We start from the raw sequence: 23,151 nt of genomic DNA, 5'->3' as shown, positions 1-23,151 counted from the left end.
CCCCTTGTTCATTTCCCAGAGTTAGGTGTCTCATGTTTTGTCACCCTCACTGATATTTTCACTCATTTTCTCTCCTTTCCCTTTATTCCCTTTCACTAATTTTTATATTCCCCAAATGAATGAGACCATATAATGTTTGTCCTTTTCCAATTGACTTATTTCACTCAGCATAATACCCTCCAGGTCCCTCCACGTCGAAGCAAATAGTGGGTATTTGTCTGAGTAATGGCTGAGTAATATTCCATTGTATACATATACCACATCTTCTTTATCCACTATCTTTCGATGGACGCCGAGGCTCCTTCCACAGTTTAGCTATTGTGTACATTGCTGCTATAAACATCGGGGTGCAGGTGTCCCGGCGTTTCACTGCATCTGTATCTTTGGGGTAAATCCCCAGCAGGGCAATTGCTGGGTCGTAGGGCAGATCTATTTTTAACTCTTTGAGGAACCTCCACACGGTTTTCCAGAATGGCTGTACCAGTTCACATTCCCACCAACAGTGCAAGAGGATTCCCCTTTCTCCACATCCTCTCCAACATTTGTTGTTTCCTGTCTTGTTAATTTTCCCCATTCTCACTGGTGTGAGGTGGTATCTTATTGTGGTTTTGATTTGTATTTCCCTGATGGCCAGTGATGTGGAGCATTTTCTCATGTGCTTGTTGGCCAGGTCTATGTCTTCCTCTGTGAGATTTCTGTTCATGTCTTTTGCCCATTTTATGATTGGATTGTTTGTTTCTTTGCTGTTGAGTTTAATAAGTTCTTTGTACATCTTGGATACTAGCCCTTTATCTGATATGTCATTGCCAAATATCTTCTCTCATTCTGTAGGTTGTCTTTTAGTTTTGTGGACTGTTTCTTTTGCTGTGCAGAAGCTTCTTATCTTGATGAGGTCCCAATAATTCATTTTTGCTTTTGTTTTTCTTGCCTTCGTGGATGTATCTTGCAAGAAGTTGCTGTGACCAAGTTCAAAAAGGGTGTTGCCTGTGTTCTCTTCTATGATTTTGATGGAATTTTGTCTCACATTTAGATCTTTCATCCATTTTGAGTTTATCTTTGTGTATGGTGAAAGAGAGTGGTCTAGTTTCATTCTTCTGCATGTGGCTGTCCAATTTTCCCAGCACCATTTATTGAAGAAACTGTCTTTTTTCCAGTGGATAGTCTTTCCTCCTTTATCGAATATTAGTTGACCATAGGGTTGAGGGCCCATTTCTGGATTCTCTATTCTGTTCCATTGATCTATGTGTCTGTTTTTGTGCCAGTACCACACTGTCTTGATGACCACAGCTTTGTAGTACAACCTGAAATCTGGCATTGTGATGCCCCCAGCTATGGTTTTCTTTTTTAAGATTCCCCTGGCTATTCGGAGTCTTTTCTGATTCCACACAAATCTTAAGATAATTTGTTCCAACTCTCTGAAGAAAGTCCATGGTATTTTGATAGGGATTGCATTAAATGTGTAAATTACCCTGGGTAGCATGGACATTTTCACAATATTAATTCTTCCAATCCATGAGCATGGAATATTTTTCCATCTCTTTGTGTCTTCCTCAATTTCTTTCAGAAGTGTTCTGTAGTTTTTAGGGTATAGATCCTTTACTTCTTTGGTTAGGTTTATTCCTAGGTATCTTATGCTTATAAATGGGATTGACTCCTTAATTTCTCTTTCTTCAGTCTCATTGTTAGTGTATAGAAATGCCACTGATTTCTGGGTACCATGATACTTTTTGTATTCTTTTCTTCTTTAGTCCAAATTTGGCCTCATTACACTATTATTCCTGAGCCTTTTTAGGGCTGTGTGTGTGTGTGTGTGTGTGTTTAGAAAGGAACTAGATATTTATGTTCAAATAATATTTTAGGTTGCAAGGAGCTTTGATTATTTTGTCTATAGCTCTCCTGTTACAGTCTTAATTAAAGAGAAACAACAGACCACAAGTTATTTGGAGAACAGTTTGATATCATGAACAAAGAAAGCCTTTCACAGCACATGTGTTAGACTTCACTAGAGAAAACCCATTGGATCAGCTGACAGTTTAAAAGGCAGGGGAGAAATATTGGCATCTCTCTCTTCAGAGCATTCTGAAGATTCTAAATAAAAAACGGTGTGTGTTCCAGAAGAATGGAAAGTGGGGTCTCAAATAGATATTTGTTTAGCATAGCCATTATTGGCACTATCTAAAACGTGGGAGCACCTCAAGTGTCCATCGATGCATAAATGGAGAAGGAAAATGTGGTATATAAATGCAATGTAATATTATTCAGCCTTAAAAAGGAAAGAAATCTGTAATATGCTACAACGTGGATAAGACTAAATGAAATAAGCCAGTCACAAAAAGACCAATAGTGCATGAATCCACCTGGATCAGGTACTTGGAATGGTGAAGACTCATAAAGACAGAAAGCATAAGGGTGGGTGCTAAGGGCTGGGGAGAGGTTAAATAGGGAGTTAGTGTTCATTGGTTACAAAGTTTCAGTGTTACAAGATGCAAAAAGCCCTGGGGAAGGATGCTGGTGATGTTTTTACAACTGTGTGAATGGATTTAATACCACTGGACTGTATGCTTAAAATAGTTAAGGTGGAGGGTGCCTGGGTGGCTCAGTCCGTTAAGCATCTGCCTTCAGCTCAGGTAAGGATCTCAGGGTCCTGGGATCCAGTCCCAAGTCTGGCTCCCTGCTCAGTGGGGATCCTGCTTCTACCTCTCCCTTTGCCTGTCGCTCCTCCTGCTTGTGCTCTCTTACTGTGTCAAATGGGTGAATGAAATCTTTTAAAAAAATGGCTAAGGTGGAAATTTTATGTTATGTGTATTTTACCACAATAAAAAAAGAAGGAAAAGCAAGAGATGATCCCAGGACCCCGGGATCACGACCTGAGCCAAAGGTAGACGCTCAACCACTGAGCCACCCAGGTGTCCCCTGGTCACTCTTTCTAAAACAGCACCACTCATCACTCTCCAGCCTCTCATTGTGCTCTATTGTCTATCACTTACCAATGACCTGACATTATGTTGGACAGTCACTTGTTTGTCTGTCGCCTGTCACCCTGACTGGAATGTGAGCTCCAGAAGGGGTAGAGGTTGCTTGACTTGTTCATCCCATATCCCCAGCCCCTAGAACACTGTCTGTTTGTAAAGAATATTTTAGTGAATAACTGAATCTCTTAAATGATCTCTTTAATGAGAGCATTTGAAAATAAAGAACAAACTGTTTTTGTTCCATTTTAAGAGCCCTTCTCTGGGATTTACACAGGTGCTTAAACATGGACTTTTGCAGGGAGATGCTTTTGTACCAGGATCCTTGAACTCAACAGCTGTGCTTGTTAATCCCCTAGAGATTACACTTGAGAAAGTGTAACCATTTTAGCCTTGGCCTTCAGGAACCACCTCTGTACCAAGCTTTGTAATGCGAAGAAATGAAGTGTGCTATGGGAAATTACGATTCCCCCAAGCTGGCTTGAAAGGAGAGTGTCAGCTGAAGGCTACTTGGGTATCTTTAGTACATCTGAGTCTTGGACAGAAAAGATTTTCTTCGTTTGGAATCTCTCTTCCAAGCGCTGATATCTGCTGGCAGGTGGGCAGACTTTACCAGCAAAAGTCAGACATTGTATTGTGCAAAAGGAATGCTAAAAATGGGGCACTGCATCAAATTACCCCCCGGTTTTCCTCTTGATGCACAGCCATCTCTTGATAGCCTCAGAGGGGCTGGTCATGACCTTTGTGATTTGATAAGCAATCTCTGCCCCAGATTCCTCTAGTGGGAGCTCCACATGGAAAGGTTTATCTTCTTGCGGAATCTCCTTGGTGTTTACTGGCCCATGGATTTAGTTTCGGTCCATTTCACCTTACCTCCCCACCAGAAGATGGAATCCCAAAGAGCCCTTTCCTTCAGGCTCTCTTGGGGGTATTTGTGAGTCTTACATAGTGAAATTGATTTTGAACATTTTCTAACACATGGAGAATGTTTATAAGCTGTTAGGGAGGTCAAAGCCACCTATACATGTTCCAGTGATCGAGTGGAATAAAAATCCTGAACTTAGTGGCTCAGACCTGCCTTTGGCTCAGGTCATGATCTCGAGGTCCTGGGATCCAGGCCAGCATTGGTCTCCTTGCTCAGTGGGGAGTCTGCTTTTCCCTTTACCTCTGCCTGCCACTCCAGTTGCTTGTGCTCTCTCTCTCTCTCTTTCTCTCTCTCAAATAAATAAATAAAATCTTAAACACACACACACATAATCTCTCGAACTTCTCAACATTGTAAAGGTCTTGGTTTTAGGCTGAGGATCCTGATGTTAGACCTCTAACATTTAAAGTGGAATGCTCCCAAGGATGGCTGCTGTCAACCCTTCTGCCAATTCCACTCAAATAGAGGCCTTATACCTTGCATTGATGTGTGACCCCATTTGTTCATTCTTTCATTTGACAAACTTGTATTGAGGATCTTCTACTCGCCAAGAACAGTGCTGGGTGCTTTATAAACAGAGCTCATCTGTCCCTTGATGAGCTTGGAAGCGGTGATAACAAGAAGAATGATAATAATAGTAAGAATAGCAAAATCTAGGGGCTCCTGGGTGGCTCAGTTGGTTAAGCAGCCGACTATTGATTTCAGCTCAGGTCATGATCTCAGGGTCATGGGATTGAGTCCCAAATCAGTCTCGCCATTCAGCGGGGAGTCTGCTTGAGATTCTTTCCCTTTCCCTCTGCCCCTTCCCCTGCTCATGTGCACACACTCTCTCACTCTTTCTCAAAATAAATAAATAGGGGCATCTGGGTGGCTCAGACATTGGGTCATGATCTCAGGGTTCTGGGATTGATCCTGGCATTGGACTTCCTGCTCAGTGGAGAGTCTGCTTCTCTTCCTTGCTCATGTTCTGTCTCTGTCTTTCAGATAAATAAATAAAATCTTTAAAAAAACTCTAAAAAAAAAGAAAAAAAAGAATAGCAAAACCTAGTATTTGTGGCTACTTGCTATGTGCCAGGCACTGAACTAACCATTTTTACAAGAATTATCTCCTTTATGCTGATCCTATAAAGTAGGCAAGTGTATACTACTATTATCTCATGTGTAGATGAACCAATGAGGGCTTAGAAACCCTAACTGACTTGCCCAACATCACACAGTTTTAAGTCCAGGTCTGACTGTCCTCAGAACCCCATCTTTCTCTTTTAAAACAAAACAAAACAAAACAAAACTGTTTTGCATTCCTACTAGAAATGTATAAGAGTTCCCATTGCTCTGTGTCCTTACCAGTACTTGGTATGGTCAGTCTTTTTAATTAGCCATTTTAGTGGGTGTGTAATAATATCTCATTTTGTGTGTGCACATATTTTTTTGGTTGTTTTTATTTTTTAAAGAGAGAGAAAGACAGTGGCAGGCAGGGGCAAAGAGAGAGGGAGAAAGAGAATCTTAAGCAGACTCCATGCCCAGCACAGAGCCAACATGGGGCTCAATCTCACCACCCTGAGATCATAACCTGAGCTGAATTCAAGAGTCAGATGCTTATTCAACTGAGCCACCCAGGTGCCCCAAGTGTGTGCATGTGTTTTAAGATTTTATTTATTCATTCATGAGAGACACAGAGAGAGAGAGAGAGAAAGCCAGAGACACAGGCAGAGGAAGAAGCAGGCTCCACGCAGGGAGTCTCATGTGGAACTTGATCCAGGGTCCCCAGGATCAGGCCTTAGGCTGAAGGCGGAGCTAAACCGCTGAGTCACCCAGGCTGCCCCGTGCATGTTTTAATGAGACTTATCAAGATATACGTTACACACAGTAAAATTTACCCATCGTAGTGTATAGTTTTTCAATTTTGACAAATGCATACGGTATAATTACCCCTATAATCGAGGCATAGAAACATTTATATCATCTCCCTAAATTCCCTCAGGCTGCCCCTCTGTAGTTAACCCCTGCCCCCACCATCAGCCTCTGACACTCACTGATCCATTTCTGTTCTTCTGGTTCTGCCTCTTCCAGAATGTCAGATAAGTGAAATCATAAAATACATAGCCTTTGTGTCTTGCTTCCTTCACTGGACCTGATGCATTTGAAGTTCTTCCATGTGGTTGAGTATTTCAGTAGGCCCTTCCTTTTTATTGTTAAGCAGCATTCCACTATAGCACCCCAATAAGAGTGAATTCTTAATCCTAGTGATGAATTAGCACATGTGAGTTTAATAGACGACTGGCTTATTTATAACTACAGATTGCAGTGGTTTCAAGCCTTGTTGTTTATCAGGGTCATCCTAGGAAAGATTTTACTCTTTTTTATAACAGATTTATTTATTTATTTATTTATTTATTTATTTATTTATTTATTCATTCATTCATTCATCCATCCATCCATCCATTCATTCATTCACTCATTCATGAAAGAAACACACAGAGAGAGGCAGAGACATAGGCAGAGGGAGAAGCCGGCTCCAGGAGCCTAATGTGGGACTCCGTCCCTGGACCCCGGATCACCACCTGAGCCAAAGGTAGACACTCAACCACTGAGCCACCCAGGTGCCCCTGAAAAATAAGCCTCATTCCCCTGAAATTCTTGTTGAGCTGGTCAGGATGAGAATAAAAGATGGGCAGTTTTAAAAGATACCTCCCCCCCCGCCCCAGGTGACACTAACTAGCAGCCAGGTTTAAGACCCACCAACATACCAGTTGGATGATCCAGGACAAATCACTGCACTTGGAATCTCAAATTCTTTCTCTTTAAGTTGAGAATAATGATATTGCCCAGTCTAGCTCACCAGGTTATCATAAGGATAAAAATATTTTCCAGTGGCAACCCATGAAAAAGCAAAGAAATGAATGCTATCAATATGGATGTAATGATCTATCAGTGTCTTTCCTATTTGAAGAGTACCAGAGCTTCTCTTTCTTAAACAAATGACAGAGGTTTTCAAGAGCAAATGGAAAGAGCAATGTTTTTCTGTCAATTTTATGTGTGCTATTAGATGATTGCTTGATGTATAAGAGTAATTGGGACACCAACAAACAAATAGAGATGAGAGGTGGAAAAAACACATGCCTTTCTCAGACACCGAGGATGTGGGCAGAACCGGGCATGGCTGGCTATAGACCACGATCTTCTCCCCAATGGGTTAAGTCAGCACATTTGCAAAAAAAGTAAACACTGATGTAATGATGTAACTAAATGGACAAGGCAAGCAGAGGCGTGGCGCCAAGGATACAATTACAGAGCAGCCCCTGATCCAGTCCTTGCCTCAGAGCAAGTGAGAGGAGGGCCCCTTGTCACTGGCAAACATCATATGAAACGAGAGGTCATTTTATAACCACATCTGGCCACCTCAGAACATATTGCAAGGAGCATCATGTCACTTTGGGTCTGGAAAAGAATGGCCATCTTTGTATGCAAAAAGGTCTGGAAAAGAATGGCCATCTTTGTATGAAAAAAGGTCTTTCATTGATATTTTTATTGTAAAATAGCAGATATTAATTGTAAACTAAAACCAAACAGTATAGAAATAATGTCTTAGCTTGGGGATGCTATAACAGAATGCCACAGGCTGGGTGGCTTAAGCTGTTGCTTAAGCAACATTTATTTCTTACAGTTCTGGAGGCTGGGAGGCTCATGATCAAGGTGATGGCACATTCAGTGTCTGGCAAGAGCACTCTTCCTGGCTTGCAGATGGCTGCCTTCTTGCTGTGTCCACCCATGGCAGAGAGAGAGAGAGAGAAAGAACAAGCTCTCTGATTTCTTCTTATGAGGGTACTAATCCCATCATGAGGATCCTACCCTGGTGAGCTCATCTAATTACCATCCCCTAAGTGTCACATTGGGGGTTAGGGATTCAACATATGAATTTTGAGGAAAACACATTCAGCCCATAACAACTACTTTAAAGTTAAACGTGGAATTCTCCATTCCTGTTTCACAGGCAAAAACACTGTTAACAGCTTGGTGTGTATCTTTTTAGTGTTTTTCTTCTGTATATATGAACATTAAGTACATATATATTATGTTGTGTTTTTTATAAACATAGGATATATGTTTTAGAAGTATGGGCTCACACTCTATAGCCTGCATCCTGCCTTTCATTTAGCATTGAGGATAGCTTTCCACATAAGCACACGTAGATCTAGCCTGAGCATTTGTATTTGAAGGAAAGACACACTACTAATGTAGTTGGTAGGTAGGAATTTGGCCAAGCACTTGCTCCTTCAAAATACTCCCAACACAAAGTGAGCCCTGAGGTGGCAAGACCAAGGAAAACTTTAGGAATCGGTACTGATTTCTATTTCCTCAGCAAGTTCAATAATTAGTGACTTAAGGGCCAGCCTTTTTCCTTCTGCTTTCTTGTGAGGGTTGGCTTCCCTGGATTGTTGGTCAGCTTTACTGCTTTCTTGACTTCCTCTTCCTCCTTTCCAGAGAGGGGTGTCTCCTGGTGCAGCTGTTGGAGGCAGGGGTGGGGGTGCATTTCCTCCCTTTGTATGTGTCATTAGCTATCTCTCTGGCTTCGCTCTGGGGACAGCTGCCCAGCCAGGTGAGCCGGTGTCATTTAAAGCAGCACTTCCGTTCTCAGGGAGGGGTTGGTTGTCATTTCTGGATGACTTCTGATATGGCCCAGGTGAGGAGGAATGGCAACTGGCACAAAGACAATGGCAGACAACTTGGTGCGAGTCACATTTTCTTTGTAAAGGATATGCTGCCTAGAACTCCTGTTCAAGACCATTGTTTTTTTAATACTTTGCAATTTTTTAGGCTAACTTGAAGGCAGTATAGCATAGCGATTAAGCAAGCATGCTCCACAGTAGATCAATTCATTCACTGATATTCATTCACTAGTATTTATTGGGGACTTATTATGTGGCAGGTAGGCATTGATCTAGATGCTGGGCATACTGCAAGGAGTAAGACAAAGTCCTCGCCCTCATGGAGCTTGCATTATTGCAATAGACTATAAACAGATATAAATAAATATGTAATATAATGCCAAGAAGTGTATCAGCTAGCAATTGTCACAATAACGTACTTAACAAACCACTCCCAAGCTCAGTGGCTTACAACATACATTTATAGTCTCTTCACATGCTTATAGGTCAGCCAGGTTTCAGTTGTTCTAGGTTGGGTTTGACTACACTTGGATCAAGGCTGTTGAGTTCTATGTAGTTTTGTCTAGGATTGGTCATTCTACTGAGATCAGTAATCTACCAAGGGCAAACTCTTTTTACAGCAGAGATCAAAAGCTCTCAAAGGGTTAAGAAGAAAAACACTCGTAATGAATCTTAAGGCCTAGCCTGGGGACATGCCACTTCCCCACACATTCCACTGGCCAAAGTGAGTCACATGGACAAGCCCAACCAACATCAATGAAGCACTGAAGCAATGAAGACATGCTATCACTTAGTTTTCATCAAGCCAGCATCCACGATGACTCCCCAATGATCTTCACCTCCTGGTATTCACATTCCTAGGGCATCCCTTCCCACCTATACCAGGGTTGATATGTGTAACTAATAGAATATGACAGAAATAATCGTGTGACACTTCCAAGATTAGGTTCTAAAAGACACTGCAGCCTTGGTGTCGATCTCTCTCTCTCTCTCTCTCTCTCTCTCTCTCTCTCTCTCTTTCTCTCTCTTCCTTGGGTCATTCATGCTGAGAGAAACCAGCTACCATGTCACCATCGCAAGCAGCTCTACAGAGATGCCCACATACAAGAAATGGAGACCTCTAGCCCATAGCTATGTGAGTGAGCCTTCTCAGGTGGAGCTAGCATCTTAGCTATAACTTCATGAAAGACCTTGAATTGAAACCACCCAGTTCAGCCACACCTGGATTTCTGAGCCTCAGAAACTGTGTGAGATAAGTGTTCATCATTGTTATTATGAGCCACCAAATTTTGGGAGGTCATTCATTATGCAGCAAGGGAAACTAACAATAACTCAGGCTGTTGTAGAGAGAGCAAACTAGGAGGATAGAAGTAGAAGCAGGAAAACTTATAATGTCTACATCCCTGCTACTCAAATTGGGGTTCAGGGATCCCTGGGTGGCGCAGCGGTTTAGCGCCTGCCTTTGGCCCAGGGCGTGATCCTGGAGGCCCGGGATCGAATCCCACGTCGGGCTCCCGGTGCATGGAGCCTGCTTCTCTCTCTGCCTCTCTCTCTCTCTCTCTCTCTCTCTCTCTCTTTCTCTCTGTGACTATCATAAATTAAAAAAATAAAATAAAATAAAATAAATAAATTAAAAATTGGGGTTCAAAGACCAGGGGAATCATCTAGGCCCCACCCCAGACCTCTCAAATCAGAATCTGTATCTTACCAAGATTCCCTGATAAGTCTTTGCATGTGTAGGTTTGAGAAGCAGAGATATAGATGACAGCCTTGGTAGCAGATGCATGTGCATGATGCAGATTTGAATCCTGGCTATCAACCCTGTGACCTTCACTAAATGACTTAATTTTCCTAAGCCTCTGTTTTCTTTCTTGTAAATGGTAATAATAATAGTGCTGCCTTCACTGGGTTATATGTGAGAGTATAAAGGAAATGGTGCATGTCAGGTGCTTAGCATAGCACCTGGCACATGGTTACATGATTAGGGCCTCGTAAGAGTTAGCTCTTTATTGACTTGATCTGATCCATGCATTTTCTTCCCTAATATTCCTGATCATTTCCTGATGATTCGCCTTAATTTTTAAAAATTCCCTGTTAAAGAAAATGCTATCAAAGGAGATCCCATTTTGCAAAATGTCCTTGAGGTCATTAGAAAGATCTTTGCACCCAGCATGATTCCAGCAATACCCCAGAATAAAGGTGCCTGATTTCCATCATCAATTCCCAGGCCCAGTTCTCAGGGCAATTTTCAGGGCCATCCAGCAGGCCAAAATAGGCCACAGCACTATAAATAGTGAGTTTGGGTTGCTTGGGGCCTGGCTTCCCAGGCCAGACCCTTCCCCTTCCCCCTGCCTGGTCCTGTGCTTGTTTGAGTATGCTCCAGCTTATATCTGCAAGCGGATTTTTCTTAATGTGCCCAGAAAACGCTTTGCCAACTAGCCAGACTGTCTTCAAAACTCTCCTTTTTATTTGTTCAGTTGCAATGTATCCCAAATATGTGATGAAAGCTGATAAACCAAATTCGAAGGGTGTTGTGAGGAGTAAATCAAGAAACTATGTATTGGTGGGACTGGCTACAGAATGTGCAGGCCTAGTGTAAAATACAAATGCTGGGTCCCTTGTTCAAAGTTTTAAGAATTTCTGGATGGTGACAGCCAGAGTATTAAAACAATGTGACTGCACAGGGCAATGCCCCTGAAGCCAGCCATATGTACGAGGTGTATCTGATGTACCTGGCAACTAGTACCAGCCAAATTCACAACTTTTCTAGAGTCTTTGTCTTTAAAGGGCTAATCAATTTCCCTTGAAGGCAAAGTTATGGGTAAACTGTATAGCTGTAATCTGATCCCTTCTACTGCTAAATCGTAGTGACTTAAACCATAGTGATTGATTGTTTTTCATAGTCCTGTAGGTTAACTGGGTAGTTCCTCTGCTATTTCTCCTTGACTCACTCATGTGGTTGCATTCAGTTGGTGCATTTAATGGTGAACACGACATTTGAGAGCTGCATGGGGATATCCCACAGTTGATGGGATGTCTCCACGCAACGCCATGCTGGGACTCTGGGTCTGGCACTCCAGCCTCATCTGCACCCCCTTCAGTGGGCACTTCTTGGCCATGATGGACCTTTCTAGCAGAATGAGTTTAAATACTCTGCCTAGATGATCTCCTGGGCTGAGCTGGAAGGTCCAGGGGGGGCCTCATGCCCAAGTCTGGGGCCCTTCAGTTCTCTTCTACATGGCCTGTCATCCTCCAGTGGGTCAGACCAGTTCCTTTACATTATGGAAGAAACATTCCCAAAATGGAAGCATCAAGCCTACTTGAAGGCTAGACTCTGAAACTTGCACAGCAGCATTTCAGTTACCTTCTCTTAGTCAAACCAAGTCATGAGGCTCACCTAGATTCAAAAGAGTTGGGGGGAAGACTCCCCCATTTAATGAGAAGAATGGCATAGTTTTCAAAGAGTCAGGGATCCAGGGAGCTGTGATTCACTGGGGTACAGTGCAATAGTTCTCAAACTGAAGATTATGTCAGAATTATCTGGAAGCTATGTTAACACACAGATTGCTGGGTCTCAACTCCAGAGTATCTGAATCAGTAGGACTGGAATAGGGCCTGAGAACTTACATTTCAGACTAGCTCTCAAGAGATGCTGATGCTGCTAGTTTGGGAACCACACTCTGAGAGCTGCTGGTTGAGGGGTTAACTGTCCACTGTAACCTTGACTGCACATTAGAAACATCTGGGCAACTATAACTACCTAAATGTCAGTTCCGGGTATCTGTGGTAAGAAAAAGATCAAAGCATTACGCCATAATACAGTCTTTGGCATCATTCACTTGGTTGTAATTTATAAATCATTGGAAAGTTCATCGAATCCCTTAAATGCCTTTGCAACTTAATCATTCCCTGATTATTTGGGTAAACATGTACCAAAAAAAGTTGGATGAACTTTATCTCAACTGTCATCATCAGGGTGTTGGGGGAAATTCCGCTTTTTCCAAGTATGTTCTGCGATATGACTTTATATTATTAAAGGAACTTTAGTAAAAAAAAATAGGTGTGGCTTCCTGGGAGAAGGCCTTTCTGGAACTGCACTGAAGAGCCTACCCCACCAAAAAGCAGCTGCTGTTCATGAGTCACACAGATCCTGTCTCCTGACTGCACACAAATAGCCCAAGCTGTCCTTCTTGATTCTGATTTCCAGAATTTGCAATCATCGACATGGCACCGTGTAAGAACTGAGATGAAAAATGCACACATGGTAAAGCAGTAGGTCTCCCAACACTGAGTTCATTCTTCATGTTCTCTTCCATTAAAGCAGAGTTTCAAAGCTTTCAGACCATTAGAATCACCTGGAGTTCTTGCTAAACACACCAACATGTTGGTTCCATGTCACACGGATTGAATCAGAACGTAAAAGGCAAGAGCCCAAGAGTCTATTTTTACCCAGTGCCCTAAGTGGTTTCGATATCATCAGATAAGTTTAAGGGATTGTCTTTTTTTTTAAGATTATTTATTTATTCATGAGAGACACATCAAGAGAAGCAGAGACTTAGAGGGAGAAGCAGGCTCCCTGTGGGGAGCCTGATGTGGGACTCAATCCCACATCCCCGGAATCACAACCTGAACCGGAGGCAGATGCTCAACCCCTGAGCCACCCAGGTGCCCCAGGGGATTGTCTTAAAGCAATAATGGTATATAACTCATACAGAAAGATGTAAAGAACACTAAGGGAATCTGAGGGCTCCCGTTCTAATGCCCACTCAAGGATGAAAGCAGGGGCTGATAATCTATATATAGCCCATGGACCAAATTTGGCCCCCTGGCTGTTTTTATAAATCTAGTTTATTGGAACACAGCCATGCCCATTTTTAAAAAACATATTGTCTATGGTGGCCTTTGTGCTGTAATGAATCACTGGGACAGAGACTGGCCCATAAAGCCAAAAATATTTATAATCTGAACTTTAAAAAAAACCACAAAACTTGTCTTGACCCTTGGATAAAAAACATGACCTCAGACCTGAGCAAACTTAGAATTGGAACTAAGGCCCTCAGTGACTATGAGCTCATAATAAAAAATAAACCAACAAGGAATGGAGGTGGTGGGAGGAGTCAGTAAGAAAATCTAAGGCCTCAAGAATGGCAATTTGAGACTATGAAATAAGTATGTTTAAGATGATTATAGAGATTTACTAAAAAAATTATTTATTTATTTTTAAGATTTTATTTATTCATTTGAGATAGAAAGAACACAGGTGAGAGGAGAAGCAGAGGGAGAGGGAGATGATCTCTGAGCCAGGAGCCTGACATGAGGCTCAATCCCAGGACGTGGAGATTATGACCTGAGCTGAAGGCAGATGCTTAACCATCTGAGCCACCCACGCACCCCTAAAAAAAATTTTTTTTAAAGAATACAAACCTTGCTGAAAGAACAGGGTGATAAGAAAAAAAAGGAATCATATTTGAAAAAGAACAAAGTACAACCTATAAAAATGAAAACAATTAAGTGAATAGGCTAAAGTCATGCTTCTGAAACTTCAGTAAGCATCAGGACCATCTGGAGAGTTTGTTAAAATACAGAGCCCTGGCCCCACTCTCTCTATTCAGTTCTGACCTTAATAGGTCTTAGGTGGAAGCCAGGAATTTGCATGTCTAATGAGATCCTAGGTACTGCTGATGGTGCTGATCCACGGACCATACTTTGGGTGTGTGTTAAATAGCAGACAGACGCAGCTGGAGGAGTAATTGCTATCCAGGGAGATCCAGGAGAAAGAAGGCAGCTGGCAGAGAGAGGTGGGAAATGTGGGAAAGTAGATGAGACAAAGAATGAGAAGGTCAAACATAAGTCTAATAGGAATTGCAGAGGGCAAGGACATAATGGGTGGGGAAGAGGCAGTGTGGACAGAACTACTGAGCAAGAACATCCCAAAGCCAAAGAGACGTGAATCCCAAACTAGGTAAATAAGGACAAAACCACAGCAAAGTGCTACCTGGTGAAACTGTGGCAGGCCAGAAGCTAAGAAGAAGCCTTAAAGCTCTCTTGAAAGAAGGATTGCCTACAAGAGAAGAACAGTGAGATGGATCAAGACTTCTGATGAGCAGTAACGTAAGCCAGAAAATGATTATGTGTGTTCTCTTCTAACCCTAAGGGAAAGTCACATTCAGCAGAGAAGTATATGCTCACTAAATTAACATGCAAGAGCAAGAGCTAAATACATTTTCAAACACATTTCTCACTGAAAGAACTACTAAATGATGTACTTGAGTTAGAAGGAAATTGAATCCACAAGGAAGGAGTGGGAGCAGAATGCAAGAAACAATGGTAAAGGAGGAAGCTGCTGGATCCAAATACACATAGACTATTCTATATACAAATATATACACACACATATACACACATGTACATACATGTAGGTATACTGTATCTGCATAAATAATATAAATATATATACACACACCAATGGGGGATAAATGAGAGGAAACAAATACTGGACAGTAATCATATAAGAGTTGAGAGTGCAATGTTAAAAAGTTGTTCTGAAGTCCTGTAACTGCTTTGGAGGAGGTTGGACAGACTCTTTTTTTTTTTTACTTTAAGTTGTTTGTTACATTATAGCAATATATTCCGAAAAAGTGGCATAAGAACTAACAAATCAATAGAAGAGAAAAATGGAATCCAAAAATCCAATGAAATAGAAATCAGGAAAAAAAAAAGGCATAAGAGACATAGATAAAAAAACAAGATGAGCGAGATCAGTACAAATAGATTACTGATCACAACAAATGTAAGTAGAATGAGCTCTCCCCTGATTTTTCAGATTGGATTCAAAAGTAATCTGCCTCTGTGCTAGAGGTACAGGTAATACAAAATGACCCAGAATAGTTGGAAGTAAAGAGGTGAAAAAAGACAACACAAATGCCAACCAAAAAAAGTAATCTTGTATTATGAACATCAGATAAGGGGCACCTGGGTGGCTCAATGGTTTGAGGGTCTGCCTTTGGCTCAGGTCATGATCTCAAGGTCCTGGGATTGAGTCCCGTATTAGGCTCCCCTCAGGGAGCCTGCTTCTCCCTCTGCCTATGTCTCTGCCTCTCTGTGTCTCTCATGAATAAATAATAAAATCTTTAAAAAAATGAACATCAGATAAGATAGACTGAAAAAAAAAACCATTTTCAGAGATAAAACAGGTCCTTAATGATTAAAGAATATCTGGTATTTTCTATTGGGTCAGACTTTTTGTAATGCTTTTCACAACCCACTGAGCTGAATTTACCACATGCTAATGTAATGAACCCACTGTTTAAAAAATGTTGCTCTAGAACACATTTCTACTCCTCCCTGAAAGGCCCAAGCAACTCCTAAGAGGCATGCTGTCATACTACAGATGAGTATCTGGGACACCTCCACAATACCAGGAAATATGAGGTATCTACAAGTTTTTATAATTAGTTCCCCAAAACAATAAGGAACACTCATAACAACCCAAAGGAGAAACTCTTATTTTGTTTCACCAAAGATATGAGAAGAAATCACAAAGCTTATTTACAGAGTGAAAATTGAACTTATGAGAGAGTTGGAAACTCTGAGTATTCCACAAGGTATTTGTGTGTGTGTGTGTGTGTGTGTTTTAAGACATGAGAGACACAGAGAGAGGCAGAGACATAGGCAGAGGAAGAAGCAGGCTCGCTGCAGGGAGCCTGATACGGGACTCGATCCCAGGACCCTGAGATCATGACCTGAGCCAAAGGCAGACACTCTACCATTGAGCCACCCAGGTGCTCCTCCACAAGGTATTTGAAAGAGAATTTGCAAACATATATTTCCTTCATGTTGAAATCCACTTTTCTTGAGTACAAAATCCTTCAATATACTCATTAGTGCATTGAGTCATGGCAAGGATGTGATAAGAACCTTCCAAGGCATCTCACACTGAGTTGGAGGTTCGCTCTTGCCAGAATTACTGAAGTACTATCTGTTGTGTTGTTTCTCCAGCATCTTTCCAGGAACTGTAATATATTGAAAGTTTCTTTCTCCAAAACGATTAGAAAAACTCCAGGGAATCATCCAGAGAAAATAGTCATTGCTACATTATTGTCTGTTTTGCTAAGAAGCAAGGAAAGCAACTGAGCTAAGAGAAATTCTAAAGTATAGATCTCTGGGTAACTTCCAAGTCCTAGCTAGTGGCCGCTCTCTTCTTCCCTGTCTGCAGTCACCATCCTACAGCCCTGATTCCTCTCTACTGGCTGAGCAATACCTAAAGTTATAGAATTTTATAATTATAAAATCACTTATGTATTCAATAATTTGCAAACCCTTGGGAAGAGGCCTCACTTCCAATTTTATGAATCACTGGCTCTTCAGCCAATTGGCTCTGTGTAGGATACAACCTCAGAGCTGAATTCTTATTACTTTAAAACAAAAGAGATTTATTTATTTGAGAGAGAGAGTGCAAGTGGGGAAGAGGGAGAGAGAGAGTCTCAAGCAGACTTCACACTGAGCACAGAGCCTATTGTGGGGCCTGATCCCACAACCCTGAGATCATGACCTGACCTGAAACCAAGAGTCGGGTGCTCAACCAACTGAACCACCCAGTAACCCCCTTATTACTTTATTAGTTGATTTAAGAAATTGCTAACACAGTGAGGGCTTACTATGGACCAGACAATATCTCTTCTTGTTTTCACACTAACACAGTAAAGGAAATATTTGTACTATCCCCATTTTACAGATGAGGAAATCGAGGCTCAGAGATTTTAAGTAACTTGCTCCAGATTCCTCAGCTTGTCATTTGCAGAGCTGAGATTCAGGCTTTCTGATCCAGGGTTGGCTTTCTTAATCAATATGGTACCCTGTTGGCTTTCATCAGAATAATAGATAATTAGGAGAATTTGATTGGTTCACAGGCATTTTTAAATTCACATCCAAATATGGAGGTTTCTTCCTGGGCTTAGCCCAAAGTCAACTATATAATAATGTGTATAATACTCTGTGTGCTACAGAAATAAAAAAAATAAAAAAAATACTCCGTGTGCCTATCTTGAAAGAGCAGATGGACTCCATTTGATAATTTAAATAAATAAAAGTAGGAAGCCACTCATAAGGGAGAGGCTTTTTTTTTTAAAAGCAACAAAATTGTTTATGTGTTAAACATTACGCTGCACTCTCTGGTATTTGCTGATTGGCACAACCACTGCCTTTAAAATTGTTTCCGTAATCATGACTATAATGACCAGGATTAGCCCAGTTCAATGAGTGCATGCTTTCCCCAGGGCTCACAAAAGCTTTCTCTTGGGATCCAGGCTTTCCTGGTAATGAGAAGTTAACTAACAAGGCTGCCGTATTCCACGTTGGGAAATAGCAGTCCTTGGTATGAAATGAAGAAAATCAAGAAATGGATGAATGGTCTCTGGCCAAACAGAGGAAAATCACCCTAAACTGGTCAGCAGAACCCCAAAGAACAACTGTAGATTTCTGGAATGATGAAGGAAATGGGTGTTTCTGTTTGTTGAATATTTAGGTAATTGAGAGGTCAAGGGATTGTAGGAAAAAGCTATCAGTTATTCTTAAGCTAAAGAACTCTTATTTGCCTCTCAGCGGCCTGTTTCTTAAAATTGAAACACTTGTACTCCTGAAATAATATATGCCTGCTATAAACATCCCAAAAACCCAACCAGAAAAATATGGAATATTTTCTCCATTTTACTTCCTCCCTAAAGCAACCAACACTCTGTGTATCCTTCCAAACTTTAAGAATACATTATGCAGAAAGAATTTGACTATAAGGAAACCTAGTCAACTTGCTAATTATAATTAGTACTAACCTTTTTTCGTTGTTATTTTTTTTGTTTTTTGTTTGTTTGTTTTTTTGTTGTTGTTTTGTTTTTGAGTACTAACCTTTTTGTAGCGATTCAGAAGATCCTTCAGGTTTATTATCATTAAGGGTATCATTCTGCACATTTGTCACAGTGCAAAAATGTGGGGATCTCTGTGTGCTTGGATCCAGATAAACAGAAGCTTGTGGGGGGGCACCTGAGTGGCTCAGTTGGTTAAGCATCTGCTTTTGGCTCAGGTCATGATCCTGGGGTCCTGGGATGGAGTCCCGCATCAGACTCCCTGCTCAGCGGGGAGTCTGCTTCTCCCTCTGCCTCTCTGCTCATGTTCTCTCTCTCAAATAAATAAATAAAACCTTAAAAACAAAACAAAACAAAACAAAAAACCCAGAAGCTGGTGGGAAAGATGTGGATAATCCCTTTTTTAGCTGGCCAGGAGGATTTGTGCTTCCTCAGCCCACAGAACAAAGCTATTGAAGGTGTCTAATCTTTTGAACATAAGGCTTTAGGAAACACTGTAAAAATATTGGTTTGTAATTTAAAAGATTTGGGGGATTACCTTATGTTCTATGACATTAATATAGGATCATTTTTTTCTCTGAATTCCCTTGTGCTCATCCATATACTTATTCTTACCATACCTTATTGATATTATTCTATATTCTATGTCTCCTTCTAGATTTTCAGCTCCTCAAGAGCAGCTGGAACACTCTACCTATATTTGCATCTCAACACCATTTCCTAGCTCTGCAACCCTGCAAGCTGCCTAAACTGAATTTCTTCATCTGCAAAATGGGCATAATCATTCTTGCCTTTTTTTGGGTGTTTTGGTGGTTAAATTTATAAAAACAGTTAAACAATGCCTGGGAAATAAGTGCTCAATAAACAGGAGCTATGGAATAATAAAATACAACTTAAATAATTAAAATTATCAATAGTCTCTTTATCGCCAATGTGGAGTAGATGTTCAGTCAAATGGTATCAAACAGAACTGTGATTAATACATTGACTATGTGTTAAATAAAATTTACCATTATTATAGTAAATCCTTGCACAATGTCATTTACACTCAAATATTACATAAGCTATAGGAATTTAGATAAATCATTTGGAACACTGATTCACTTAAAATCCAAAATATATCCAATTGGTTTGTAAAGGATTTTCCATGCAGAGTTAACAAGCTCATGTCTAGAAGTATTTAGAAAAGGAACTAAAGGGATCCCTGGGTGGCGCAGCGGTTTGGCGCCTGCCTTTGGCCCAGGGCGCGATCCTGGAGACCCGGAATCGAATCCCACATCAGGCTCCCGGTGCATGGAGCCTGCTTCTCCCTCTGCCTGTATCTCTGCCTCTCTCTCTCTCTCTCTCTGTGTGACTATCATAAATAAATTAAAAAAAAATTAAAAAAAAAAAAAAAGGAACTAAAGCTTTGTGGGCATTTCCCAGGTTCGGTGTGATCCTGAGATTCAAGAGTTGCGTCAGTGGCAAAAGAAACTGCGTGAAGACAAGCACATTCGCCAGCGAGTCAAGATTTTCTGGGCCAAACAAGAACAGAAAGGTCAGTTGTTTGATTCACCATCCTTGGTTTATTTAGGAAAAGCCTGAGTCTCAGCCCAGGCTCAAGAAGGAAGCCCTCTAAGTTCTTATCAGCTCCTTGTGTCTGCACGGAACCGTTTGTGTGTGTGGGAAGTGGCTGCATATTAAGATTCTGTCCTGGAATAACAGAGGTGATGTGAATAATGTACCTGGCCATTTTCCTCGCTCAGGCACAAATTCAGTGTCATCCATGTCTGCACATCTTTTTGTTTAAGCTATAAGACATCAAGGATAACCCCTCCTTTGGAAGCACAGTGTCCACAGGTGTGATGGGTAGTTACCTTTTTCAAGTTGTTGATTGTGTGTCTGAACTGAAATGTTGCATTATGCTTGTCCTCTCCCCTTCTGTGAGAAATTAAACACATGCGCGTGCATACACATACCTACACACACTGATGTACAAAGGATAACAAGCACTCTTCACCTGTCAGATGCAAGTGTCACCATTTTGTCTTATTTGCTTTCCACGTTTTTTATTATAAAACTTTATTTTTTTTAATTGTATATCTTTTTTTTTAATTTTCATTTATTTATGATAGTCACACACAGAGAGAGAGAGAGGCAGAGACACAGGCAGAGGGAGAAGCAGGCTCCATACACCGGGAGCCCGAAGTGGGATCCGATCCTGGGTCTCCAGGATCGCGCCCTGGGCCAAAGGCAGGCGCTAAACCGCTGCGCCACCCAGGGTTCCCTATTATAAAACTTTAAATCATACATATTTGCAATAGGAAAATTAGAAAAACCATAGCCAGAAAAGGAGCCCCCAAAATCCCACCACTGTTAATATTTTGGTGTATATCCTATGCTTTTTCCAGTGCAAACAGGTACAAATAAATATCCACATACATTTTATTAAAGATAGGATTATACATTGTTACATTCTGTTACACAGTCTACTTTGTCACTGAATATACTCAGAACATCATTCTGGTCAACAACTAGGGAGTAGCATTGTGAAGTTTAATAGTTGCATGGTATGGATTTAGCATCATTTATTCAACCACCAACCTGGAAGGAGATTCATGATATATTATCAAGTGGAAAATGATCACAGATAAGTTGTCATCCCTATTAAAAGTATGTACATGGAAACATGGAGATGTCTAAACAGCCTGGAAGAAGACATTAGTGATAGTTACCTTTAGGATCTGGACAAGGTAGGAAGAGATGCACTGTTGGAATCTTTTACATAAGTTCATAGTACTTTACAATTAATGAAAAAATAATCCTACTCACCTTAGCAGGCTACAGGCCATCCATACTTTGAGTCCTCTCACCTCCCCATCCTGCCCTGTACCTGTCCCCCCTCACTAGGCTACAGACTTTTCTGTTCTTGCCACATGCCAATGCCTCCCTCACCTAGGGGACTCTATAGTTTTCTCTTTTTTTTCTGTCAAATTGCCCATCCCCAGCTACTTCTCATCTTCCAGACCTGGGCATTACTTCCTCAAAGAGGCCTTCCGCAGGGACCAGGAACCAGTCTGTTGAACAATCTCAACATGGCGGGGTCTAAACAAAAGCTTCCTTTTCTCCCCAGAAACTGTCTTCAACCCTATTTCCTCAAATCTCTCTTTCCAATCCCTTCATGGCATATTGGGTGGATTCCATGGCTTTTCAGTGTGTTCTAATTTTGGAAAGCCCAGTCTAGTTTAAAATGCCAGTATCAAATCCAATTTAATGCTTACCCAACTCCTTCTGACCTCTGTCAGTGGGAATGGGAGTGGGGGAAAATTGTTAAATCTTTCACACTTCTACACTTGCCTCTTCTGGATCTCTTTCTCCTCCAGTGGGATGAGTGAGAAGGAGGGAGATAACAGAAGGGCATCCATCTCTTCACTGTCTGTTGTGATCCTCTCTTGGCTGCTGCTGCTTCTCTAGCTAAGGCTACCATTCATGTCCTGTGGGCAGGCATCTCCATGCTGACTCTCTGACTCCTGTATTTCATGATTCTTCCTGGAGGGAAGCAATAGTTGGCAGAACACCACTGTGGGGATCTGCCTCTGTCTCTACCTCTTCCGCCACCACTTCAGATCCCACCTCTACCAACCTATTAGCCTTTTGCTCTTGGAGGTCTCCTTACCCAATGGCCAGCCCTCTTGATCAGGGCATTAGGAAGATAGTTCAGGTTACCTCCCAGTGTCTTCCTGATCCACAGGAACCCGATGGTGGACACATAGAGTTCTCCATGGCCCTTCTTCTCTCTGCCCCAGTGTGTCTACCCAGATAACATTGAACCTACTCAGATAGGCATAGAGGAATGACCTGGATGTAAATCTGAGGCTATCCTTAAAGCAGATGTTCAATTAAATAATGAGATGCCCCCAATCTTTCTGAACTATTCTCTTGGATTTTCCCCTCCTTTGTCTTAGGGTGTGGGTTGGGGGAAGCACCCTCCTAAGAGAGGAGGGAAAAAGCACAGTATTCTTCTTTAGGCCAGTAATTCTCAATCTTTTTGGGCTGTGATCCAATAAGAAATTTATCATAAAATTTACTGTAGTTTATATTACAATCTAGTACATACCCTCCTCTTCTATTGAATTTTTTAATTTTATTTTTCTTTAAATGCTAGACATGACCCAGTAAATCAGTTTCATGGCCTTTACCCTTCAATTTTACCCATGCTTTGAAACATACTGTATTGGTCCTCTACTCCACAGCTCCTACAATTTCTTCTCCCCCTTTCCTTCCCAGAGCCATCTGGTTAGGTAATGACTGGGCTCCTTCTTCACAGACAATGGTTCTCAATACTGGCTGTACATTTGACTAACTTTAGAAGCTTTCTAAAAATACCAGTGCCTGTAAAAATGTCAATGTTACCCAGGGCAATTTACACGTTTAATGCAATCCCTATCAAAATACCATGGACTTTCTTCAGAGAGTTAGAACAAATTATTTTAAGATTTGTGTGGAATCAGAAAAGACCCCGAATAGCCAGGGAAATTTTAAAAAAGAAACCATAGCTGGGGGCATCACAATGCCAGATTTCAGGTTGTACTACAAAGCTGTGGTCATCAAGACAGTGTGGTACTGGCACAAAAACAGACACATAGATCAATGGAACAGAATAGAGAACCCAGAAGTGGACCCTGAAATGTATGGTCATCTAATATTCGATAAAGGAGGAAAGACTATCCATTGGAAGAAAGACAGTCTCTTCA

General features: G+C 41.3%; 1 protein-coding gene across 3 annotated transcripts in view; it reads left to right on the top strand.

Moving 5' to 3' along the window:
• The window catches only part of IQCK (IQ motif containing K), a 129,882-nt gene that overhangs the window by 69,831 nt on the left and 36,900 nt on the right, over positions 1-23,151 (top strand). For 2 of the 3 annotated variants that reach the window (XM_026003208.2, XM_026003207.2), the window contains one exon: positions 19,844-19,955. In XM_026003208.2, the coding sequence (XP_025858993.1) occupies positions 19,844-19,955 (112 nt within the window). Of the gene's footprint in view, positions 1-7,558; positions 7,748-19,843; positions 19,956-23,151 lie in introns of those variants that run through there. The other variant, XM_026003209.2, reaches the window with a different exon arrangement.

The sequence above is a fragment of the Vulpes vulpes genome, chromosome 3 (genome assembly GCF_048418805.1).
Source record: "Vulpes vulpes isolate BD-2025 chromosome 3, VulVul3, whole genome shotgun sequence".
In the NCBI taxonomy this organism is placed as follows: Eukaryota; Metazoa; Chordata; class Mammalia; order Carnivora; family Canidae; genus Vulpes; species Vulpes vulpes.
Note: the sequence above shows the minus strand (reverse complement) of the source record. Positions and strands in the feature narration are given on the sequence as shown.